Genomic DNA, 11,226 nt, shown 5'->3' with positions numbered 1-11,226 from the left:
TTGGCAGCAGCTCCAGAGAAACGTATTTCTTGTTAGTCATCTAGTTCAAACAGATCAAATGTGTCTCAGGTGTGGGGTTCATGGGTGATGTTGTAAAAGTTGAGGACTAATGAAAGTCCTCCAGCCTTGTGGCTGATAAATGGCACGGTGACATCTTGTTTTCGTGCCTTCCCATCTTTCAGCAGGACCTTTAATGAGAAGCAGAGTCTTCTCACATTGAGGTCGTATCTTTTCATTCCCTCTGTCCACCCTCTTAATTGGAAGCATCAGAGCAGGGAAATGGCCAGAGGGTGGAGGGAAAGGACCCAGGGAGTCACAAGGCAGCCTACTCATGTGGGCAAAAGCACTGAGGAGAATTCTCAAAGGGAGCAAAGTTCCAGAGCAGGCCTTGGAGGTGAAGAAGGGAGAGAAAGACAGATACACAAAGATGAGTCAGAATGTACACCAAACAGCAGCCTCCCTCTCATTCCTGCTGGGAAATTTACTGTGATCCCAGCAGACAGAGCTTTCCTGCTTCTGCAGGCTAGAAGCCAGAAAGCACATCCTTACCTTTTAAGGCTGCCATTTCCAAATTTAAAAAAAAAAAAAAAACCTTCATGACATCTAGGAGAATTAATGCACAGGGCAATACCATTATGTAGGTCCCTGGAGGTGAAATACAATGAAGTTTAAATCAGATTTTCTGGTTCTAGCCCAGTAGACTTACTCAGGGTCTGAAATCTGAAAAGCCCGTGAGGCTAGAGGGGCCTAACACAGCAGAGTAGTGGGTGTTTGGGCTTCATTCTGCTGAAGTCAACGACTCATGAAACTGCATGCTGATATGAAGCAGAAAAGAGGCAGCCCTGGGACAGGTTTAGCCATGAACAAGCTGTGTACGGATTGTAAGTGGCAGGTGTCCATCCTGAAGGCAGTATGGAAAAGAAGCTTTTTATGTTCTCGGGACGCCACTGTCAGTGCCAAGGGGTAATGAGAAGAGAAGGTGCCAGCTTTGGGGTTTTTGTTTGTTTGTTTGTTTTGGTTTTGAATTTATTCCTCCCTCAGGCACTGGTAAGTGCATGCTGATCTTTAAAGAAATCAGCTTCTCGCTTTAAACATGGTCCTTTTCTGAAAAGATGGACATAGCGGAGTCTCTCAGCCTGAATGATGGCCCTTCACAATCAACATTGAAAACAGTACTGAAAATGCTAACAATGTCCATATGTCTGGAGATGATGTCTTTATGATAGGAGAAAGTGAAATCATAGTGATTTCACCTTATTTATCCAAGTGCCCCTGAGAGTACACTTCCTTTCAGTGATATGTGAGGCCTTGTTGAAGCTCATACCAAGGAGTTTGCAAAGTGAGAGGGCTAAGTATTTTACCCTTCCCTCACTGGGGAGTAGATGCACTGCATACTTTTCTCTTGGAGTAAACCAGAATCATAATTTGCCCTCAGGGTTCTCAAAAATGTCTCCAGGTGATTAAAGGAGAAAATTGACTTGAATTGGAATCCCCCACCCCCACCCCATCCCCACCCCCACATCCGGATATATACCAGTTCAGAACAAAGTCCAGATTTCAATTTGGTGGTCTTTGTCATTGTTTCATTTCCAAAAGCCAGAAATCGTCATGTGTATCCCGGGAGGGATAAAACTGGAGCTTTGAAAACAGACCGTAGCTAGCTGTGTTCTCACTTGGCAGCTCACAGAGACTTCCAGGCCCAGGGGCTTCCATACATTATCCGAAAGTGAAGGTCCCTTCTGGTTTTCTTTCCGGGAGCAGATGACAGAACAGACAGAAAGGGGCTCTGGGAAGGGCTGGGGTGTTCAAACTAGCATGGTGGATCTGAGCATGGCTTCCGCTGTCCCCATCCTTCCGTTCTGTATTCTCTGGCCATCTCCTTGTCTTGAAGCCGTAGGGTTCTTACAGGGATTACCTCCTGCTCACTCAGTAGTAGTAGAAGATGAGACCCTCACTTGCTTTCCCTTGACAGTGGATTTGCTGTCTGTTGAGTTCCCAGCTAGCTTAAAGTTTGGAGATGGAGGCTTGATGAGGAGAGCAAATGGTTATGATGTAGCCAATTACTGTTATTCAGTACAAATGGCTTTTCTCTTCTATTTGCATTTAAAGAACTGAGTGGAGGGTTGCTTTGGGTCACATAAGAGGCTTTCATTAAATGAGACAATTAAGATGATAGCAGAGATACTAATATTGTTTCATTAGGACTGTGTTTCAATTCCCTACTCCATACTGTACAGTAGGATTATGCACTATTCTAGAAACAATGTTTTCTAATTTATTATAGACAGCTCAACTTTTTACTTTTTTTTAACTGATAAACCCTTCAGAAAGAAGATATTCCTAAAATAAGCTTTTTAATGACAAAGAAAGGTTGATTTAGATATACTTTTTTTTAGAATGTAAACAAACTTGTTGCCTTTGGGATTATAGATGCAGTTAGCTGATAGTGTTGGGTAGAAGCCCAAATCCTTAATGAAATTATGGCCTGTACCTAGTAGAAGAGTCTCCAGAGCTGAGGATATTTGGCTGCAGCTCAAATGTGGACCCCCGCTGTATGTTAGAATAAAAGTCATTGGCACATTTATCATAAGAATAGCTGACACCTTTTGAGGGAGGGGGTATATTGGCCCTCTGTAGCCCAGCTCTAAACTAGTGAAAGGAAAGCTTTGTTGTCTGCGGGCTAGGGGGAAAAAAGAGTTCCAAGAAGTACAGCGCGCCCTTGGTAGCTCTTTAGTACATTCCCTAGGGCTAAGATGGCCGCAGATACCAGCCTTCTCTTCCTCCTGGGCTGTGCATATCTTAGCCTTTGATGGCTAATTGAGAATGTATACAAAGGTAAACTGCTCCCTAAGACATTTGCATTTGAATACTGCGGGGGATTGCTCAAGAAAACCTGACGCTTTCACTGCCCTGTCTCTAGTCAGGTTCTCTTTTGTAGAATTAACTGTGAGTTTCACTAATTATGATGGCGCCAAGTGGTGGAATTTTATCATAGCCTCCCAAACTCTTCTCTGCCCTCAACTTACAAACCTCAGATAAAAAAGAAGTCTCAATAACTATTTCCAAAATCTTGGAACCTAATCTAAGTTCCATTCTCCATCTAACACAGTTAGAAGTTTGAAGGTCTGTTTTGAAAATTGAGGGTTACATCTTTAAATATGTATTAGTTAGGGTTCTCTAGAGTCTCAGAACTTATGGAATAGATCTCTCTCATATATATATATATATATATATATATATATATATATATATATATAAAATTATATTAATATATAATATATATAGGATTTATCATATATGGGAATTTATTGGAGTGACTTAGAGACTGCAGTCCAACAGTGGCTAGTTGTGAATGGAAAGTCCAAAAACCTAGTCCCACAAGGCTGGGTGTCCATGCTGGTCTTCTGTATGTATATGCTGGAATCTCGAAGAAGTAGGCTCCAATACCAGTGAAGGAATGGATGTGCTGACAAGGTGAGGGCAAGCAGGTTAAGAACAAGCACACCCCCTCCTTCTTCCCTTGTCCTTATCTAAGCTTCCAGCAGGAGGTGTGGCCCAGATTAAAGGTGTGCCTTCCAGCCTCAAGATTGGGATCACAGGTGTGCTCTCCATTTCTGGACTGTAGTTCATTCCAGACATAGTCAAGTTGACAACCAAGAATGGCCATCACATGTGGCTTTATCAGTTGGCCCATGCCTAACATGTGATACTGGTAAGGGTGTCTCTGCCCTGACTTCTACAGAGAGTCCCAGATTATAAGTATAGCCAGGTAGGTCATGGGGAAGTCTAAAAGGTGAAATTAATCACAGAAGAGAACCCAAAAGGAACTGGGTTGTATAGAAAACTGAAATGCTCAACAAAACATAATTAAATTGAAATTAATAAACCATCACTACCTCATGAACTTACATAGATAAATGTGATTCATCACCCTAGTGTGACCCTTACTTTCCAGTGTCCTACAGTTTGTCTTTGCTTATTCAGTGACCATCCCAAAGAGGAACAAGCTATTTGAGTCTGGAGCTCTGGGAAAATGACTTGATCTGAAACCTAAAAGATTCTCAAGTCAGCCTCAGCATTCAGGTGTTCGTCCTTCTGTCTGTGTGGTCAATGACATCTGTACGGTAGATGCCAAAAGAAGAAAGAGCGGGGGTGGGGGAGGTGGGGGGGAGAGAGAGAGAGAGAACATGATGAGAGAAAGAAGAAAGAGAGGGAGACAGAGAGAGAGAGAGAGAGAGAGAGAGAGAGACAGACAGACAGACAGACAGACAGACAGACAGACATGGAGCCTCCTCCATTGTCTGACTTTGGAAACTGCTTAAATATTTAACATGAATTCCTTTTTTTTTTTTTTTTTTTTTTTTTGGCTTTTCGAGACAGGGTTTCTCTGTATAGCTTTGCGCCTTTCCTGGAACTCACTTGGTAGCCCAGACTGGCCTCGAACTCACAGAGATCCGCCTGGTTCTGCCTCCCGAGTGCTGGGATTAAAGGCGTGCACCACCACCGCCCGGCCTGAATTCCACTTTTTACTAGTAATGTTTTGCTAAATGTGTTTTTACCAGCTGGTATCCAAATGCATCAGAGTTATTGTAAAGAAGGATGGGACTGATATATTAGGTTCTGAATAATTTCAAAACTGTGGTATGGAGAGAGCCAGTTGCATACATGGCCTACCACTTTAAAAAAAATATCACATTGCAAATGCATATATGCGCCCCATAAAATGACACCACTATCTTTTAGGAACACCCTGCTGGAATAAGAGTTTAGTTTAGTTTTTTTTACAGTTTTTTTTTCTACTTATCGACAGGTAAACACAATTGAGTCGCATTCCTGTTAATGGCAAGGCAGGCAGATCATATGATTAAGACTAAGTATGATCCTATATCTACTAAAATAATCAGAAACTTGGAATTTATATGTTATACTGAATGTGTTTGTGTAAATTCAAAGAAGGAGTCTCAAAGTTACTTCAGGAAACACATGTCACTTGCTACAGTATGTTCAGAGATCTGTGCCAATTGAGAGTTTCATTTTTGCCTCATTTAGACATTCAGTTTCTTTAGCCCTGGATGTCTACTCTATAGACCAGAACATTAACAAGGTTTCCCAGGACTCATTGTCTAGTCTGCTTGATTTTCCTGGGCTGTGTATCCAGAACTCCTGCCCACTATGGGCTCCTTGATATATTTAAAACTGATTGGGATCAAGATTTGCCACCTAAAAACTATTATTTCACTATTTAGTTATTATAGCATTTCTCTTGTAGTGCCAAAGATCCCTAAACACGTAAAAAGATAAATGTCTTAGAGTTCTGTAGTCAGATGGGGCTCAGCAACCTTGGACATCTAGATTCTTTTTTCAAAGGAAACACAAAGTAGGAAGTTAGTTTCTTCGGATTGGCTTTCAGCTTTAGCCATCTAGTTAAGTCATAAGAGCACTGGTCAGAGACAGCACAGTGGCTACAGGGCAAACAAATCTGGCCCTTTCCCTGTCTGTCACACGCTAAGAAGAGTTGTTTCTTTTATACATGTATCCAGGGGAAAACACCACCAGAGTAGTAATGTGAGAAAAGTGGGAAGGACATGATAATCAAATTCTAGCTTTACTCCATCAAGTTTTCGAGAACCAGCCATCATTCACGTGAACATTGTCTCTTGTTGTTTCTGTAGTACCATGGTAGAGTGCACTAACTTCAGAGAGGCCATCTGAAATCCACAAAGACAGAACTATTTACTATCTATCTAGCCTTTGTAGGTTTGTCCACCTCTGAAATACACCTGGTCTAACATTGGGATCCTTATGATTCCAGTTGGCAGTATAAAAGTCTAATGTTGTTTAATAGAAAATACAAAAGAGCAGCATCCCTTAGTAAAATGGGAGCAATGCTACTGCTCTTTTGGCTACAGATTATATTTTGTTTGGAGGAGGAGGAATCCTGGGGTACCAGCCCAGGGCTAGGGTAGCCACAGCCCAACCTGTGGGTTTTGCCTTTTTAACAAGAGTAGAGATCATAAAGACTTATGATTCCTTCCAGAAACTGTTAACTGACATGGAAATACATGGCCACACCAACTTGCCTGAGTCTATTGAAGCCTGGCCTCTAGGTCTGTCTAATTTCCCACTGTCCCTTTTAGTTCTATACTGCCTGAGCCTCAGCAAAGGGAATATAGTAAGATCCAGCAACTTCTAGAAACATCATCCCCCAAACTTGAGGAAATGTCAATGTTCAAATCAAAGTTTTTCAGTAAGAGGAACCAGAATCCCTCCAAGTATTCAAGCAGGGTTTGCTGTTTCTGTTAGTATGGAGGGGTGAGTGGGGTAGGTGAATGGGAGGGAAGGCATGGGGGCAGGCAGAGGAAGGCCAGAAAATATTAAAGAAACTAGAGACTAGTGTCAATATTCCTGAGTCAGGCTTCTCCTTGTCTTGGTTAAAAATTATTTGTAGTCAAAGGTATATGTCATAATCCTGCTATTTGTTCTATTTGACAGCCAGCTGACTACAAATGTGTGTTTCCTGTAAACAGTCATATATGATTGAAAGTTCCTCTTCCCTTGTTCAGTGCTCTTTCCGGGATTCCACTTTGTGGTCATCTGCTGGGAAGACTGGTAGATGGTGATACTATCTTCAAAATAGGAACAGCTCGGCAAAATCTTTTCAAAACACTCCAGTTTCATTAGGGATGACATTTCTGTCCTTACTGCAAAAGTCCCCATGAAAAACAGTGACCTTTAATCCTCTGTGTTGTCTTAGCCCTCATCATAGGAAAATTATTGTCCAAAAGGTTGGGGTTCTTTTTTTCCTTTCACCGAGGATGCTATGTCATCTAGAAAAGACATGTAAGAATCAATTACTCAGTTAATGTCAGCTAATGGATGTTGAATAAATACCTGTCATAGTATTATGATAAATGCTCTGGCAGATTCTGGAAATGATTCAATATGATCTTTAGCTTTCAGCGTTTTGTAGTCAAGAAAAAAGACAGAGTAGGGATGTTAGATAAAAGGGAAGTGTGTGTGTGTGTGTGTGTGTGTGTGTGTGTGTGTGTGATGTGTGTGATGTGTGTGTGTGATGTGTGTGTGTGATGTGTGTGATGTGTGTGTGTGTAATGGGTGTGTGTGTGAGATGTGTGTATGTGTGTGTGTCTACATAGCTTCAATGAGGTTAGACCATGCTGGGCATGAATATGGGATTCCTTATGACTTGATAAATAGAATGTAGGAATGCAGTATGTGTTCAGTGTTTAGACTCAGAGTTCCAAATCCTTTACTATGATACATGTTCTAATGTACTAAGATGTAAATGAAGTCTGTCCCCTGGAGTAGAAGGGAAAAGCTGGTGAGTTTATCAAAGAAAGAAACAACAAAGGAGAAGAGTCAAAATCAAACATCCTACTGTAAGGGATCAGAAAAAGAATCATAAATACTGGTGCTTAGAGTTAGTAACTCTGAGGCATTCAGAGGAGAATTTCTGATGCACTGAGTTTGAAGTGGTAGATGGATATGTAATTGCAGCAACCCTTAAGGCTATAATAAACCCTATAAACAGCTTAATTAACTAAGAAAATGGGAGGTACACATTAAGCACCCAAAAAAGGGGTGGTCAGAAATCGAAGACAAAAACCTTGGCAGCCCTTGTATTTGCCAAGGAGGTAGGGAGTCAAATATTTGAAAATAAAAAGGAATGAATTTACCTCATCATACAAACTAGTGTAAAAGAACATTTCAAGAGAACAATCAGGGGGGACCCATACATACATACATGTTCATACATGCAGCTTGAGAAAGGGGAGGACCAAAGCAAGATGCAAAAGAGATAGCCACAGGGATCATTCTGGAGTATGGCTGTAGTTGAGTGTTGGGATGCAAACCAGACCTGCCTTTCTGTAACTTTCTACCACTGTTTTATTGCTGTCTTTTAAAGTTCATTTTCGGGGCTGGTGAGATGGTTTAGCAGTTAGGGGTACTTAGTGTTCTTGCAGATGACCTTGGTTCCATTCCCACGTGGCAGCACCCAACTGCACGGTTCCAGGAGATCCAACATCCTCTTCTGGCTTATTAGGGCACCTGCATACTTGTGATACCTAAGTGAAAGTGGGCATACACATATAAATATACATAAACAAACCTTTAAAGTCCATTTTTACCCCTTGACAGTGATCATTTGTCTCATCCTTCCCATTTATTTGCCTTTTGTTTAATTTTATCTAGAAATCTGTCGTATTTTGCTACACAAAGTAGCCCCTCGGCTGTCATTTTGAACCTCTGGGAAGCTCGTCATCAACAGGATGGGGATCTCGACTCACTGGCCTGCGCCCTTGAAGAGATTGGGAGGACACACACGAAACTGTCAAACATCACAGAGTCCCAGCTTGAGGAGGCTGACTTCAACTACAGCAGGCAAAATGGACTCTAGTCTGTGTCCCTCCCCTTTTGAGGCAGCACTAGTGGTGGCCAGCTTCAGGGCAAGTGGCTTCAACTGGGGAAGAAGAGGCAGACTTCTGCCCAGTGGGCATTTGGGGAATTCAGCCTTTATTGAGAGTCACTGAAAATCCCTGGTTGAAGAAAATGAGTTTGATGTAGGTAAGACATGTTCATAGCAGGGGGACAAAAAAAATAAAATATAAAAGAAGGGGACCCTGCTATCTCCTCTGAGGCTCCACACGGGTAAACATTGGATAAACTCCTCAGATTTGGACCGCTGAGGAGAGAGGTGAAGGTAACTGTAGATAAGAGTAGTTCTGAAATATAGATACACTACAATAAAGCTGGGATGGCAGAGATTAATTGCATGTTGGGAAACAGGTTTAGAATGACTTGCCCCACAGGGCCAGCTGATTCTGATACTAGATTTTCAGGTTCCAACCAACTGGCATCTGGGATTTTGGAGATCATGGCAAGCCTAACTTTCAGAAGTGAAACCCAATTGCCAACCTATTAGTATGATGTCACCATTGTTGGGGAGGGCATTTAGAATTGAGAATCTGAGGACATCACACCAGCACTTATTATATGAGTCACTTAACTGAGACCAGATGGAAAAGCAAGGTAGACCTCAAACTGGTTCTTGGTACCTCACCTTCATTTCCCACCCGCAAGAAACAAAACTCATTTCTCTCCCCGTCCTGACAGATTGCAGGATGGAGATAGTAAAAACGTGGTTATATGTTTCAATATGGAAACATATTTCTCCCGACTTAACAGATCAGGACAACCTCTGTTCCTAGCCAAACTACTCAAATCTCAGAGTGCTGTTAGAACACAGTTCACTCCATAGAGTGGAGACAGGAGAGGCTAGCCCAGGTCCAAGAAAATATATAGACTGCAGATGTCCCAGGCTTCGAGTAAGCTCTGATTCTAGGAGATGGGTATTAAGCCAACTTCTCCAATATTTTTTCCTATAAGAAATGTGTTTTACTGTGCTTTTCCATTCAGATTCTGGAACTCTTCGAACTTTTTATACTATGTCGTCATAGTATGTCTCAATGGAGCTTTAGGACATGACATCCTGCTGCCAATTTTGGAAACCTACCTGATAGTTTTTCTCAGTAGGACCTAAGTAACTGCATCCAAGGAATAGAATACCCCACTACACCATCCTAGAAACCACACGAATCATTCAGAGAGACTTTGTGCTCTGACTGCCTGGTCTCACCATGTATACTTTCTCCTTAGTACTGTTAACTCATAGCTCCCATTTTATGATTTTTATTAATATAAGGCAGTGGCGTTGTAGAGAATTGAAATCTGTAGATTATTTGTGAGCTTCATCTTATGGTTTATTATACTTTTGTATCCAATTATATCATTTTTATAATTATATATTTGACCAATACCCTGAGAGACTCAAGATGAACATATATATTCATCTTCTGGTAGATGCTTTCAGTAACTGTCCACAATGAAGACAGCCCAAGTCAGATACCTACACTAAATTCCAGGCAGCTACTTAGCTACTTTGAGGCTGACTACATTTGAAAAACAATGGTCAGAAATAGGAGAAATGAGAACCCTTGGTAATGAGGATATGATTATGCTTTTATTTTTATGGGCCCTTTGTTTGAAAACAAATGTTTGCAATCTCTTCCCAAGTGGAAAAGACGTAAAGACAGGTTGAAGTTATGGTCCCATGGATAAGGCATTGAAGAATTCTTGAATGTGTTAGCCATTTTATCTAACTAATATGTGATATATCTGGTCACCTATATTACGTGGAAGACTTCGCCATGTGCAAATCAAAAAAACGCATATTGCTTTGCTCAGGAACCAAAGGCTTATTCTATTGAACAAACAGATCATCTTAGAACTGTCAAGCATACTCAGAATCCCATATCTGGGTCAGGAGAACACCTTTTTCCTAGTATTCTCAACTTATTTATTCATCCTTGTGAAGAAGAAAGAGAAAGCATAAAACTAAAACCGTTTGGCATCACTGATAAGTTTTTTGGGAAAAAAAAAAGAGATAGGAATAGGTGATGAGTCACGAACTGGATAGGTGATGAGTGGCAAGATGAGATGCAGATTCCATCTGCATCCCTTGTTAGGTAATAAACCATTTACAACACATTTCTAGAGAAATCTCATATTAATGTCCATTTGGAAGATTTTTGTTTTAAATTCCCCACCCTAGCCATGTCTCTTCTTCCCCCTCCCCAATTGGCCTTATAATTGTTTATCTGTTGTGTGAGCCTGCACATGTTCTTTGTAGATTTTTAAAACTTTTTTATAATATTATAAGCAGATAAAAAGCTGTAACTTTCCTTCCTGGCATCTATGGAGGTTATTTTAAGGGGAGGTAACACAAACAACATAAACGTTGGTCAAGTGTATGCAGCTCCCCTGCTGGCTTCAGGTTTTGTGTTTTGTTTGTTTCTCTTTTGGCCTGTGTTTATAAGTGCACTTGAACAAAGTATCCCATGCAGCGAGCGATAAGGGGGAAGTGAACACGAGGCTCCTCACATCCCAGCCCATGGTTCTGTGAGATTCACCTTGACTCTCTGAGTTTCCTTCTTTACATCTCTCTTCTTTCTGCTAGGATGCTGCACAGGATTTTGAAATAAATGTGTTAAATTCTGCAGTCTTTGCATGTTAGGGTTGTGTAATATTTTACAATGAAATTTCAAAGAGAACCCTGGTCTGTGAGATTTACAGACCAAGGGATCGTATGTGTTGGGGAAGGGTCTGCAGGTCACAGCCTTAGCTCAGACTTGAAAGTGTGATGGGTCA

At 41.2% G+C, this 11,226-nt stretch overlaps 1 protein-coding gene across 3 annotated transcripts in view; it reads left to right on the top strand.

Annotated features, from left to right (window-relative positions):
* The window catches only part of Unc5d (unc-5 netrin receptor D), a 103,455-nt gene extending 92,981 nt beyond the window's left edge, over positions 1–10,474 (top strand). For all 3 annotated transcript variants that reach the window (XM_059244573.1, XM_059244572.1, XM_059244571.1), the window contains one exon: positions 8,212–10,474. In XM_059244573.1, the coding sequence (XP_059100556.1) occupies positions 8,212–8,416 (205 nt within the window). In that variant the 3' untranslated portion in view covers positions 8,417–10,474. The remainder of the gene's footprint in view (positions 1–8,211) is intronic.
* The last annotated feature ends 752 nt before the right edge of the window (positions 10,475–11,226 follow it).

Source organism: Peromyscus eremicus, chromosome 17, assembly GCF_949786415.1.
Source record: "Peromyscus eremicus chromosome 17, PerEre_H2_v1, whole genome shotgun sequence".
Lineage (NCBI taxonomy): Eukaryota > Metazoa > Chordata > Mammalia > Rodentia > Cricetidae > Peromyscus > Peromyscus eremicus.
Note: the sequence above shows the minus strand (reverse complement) of the source record. Positions and strands in the feature narration are given on the sequence as shown.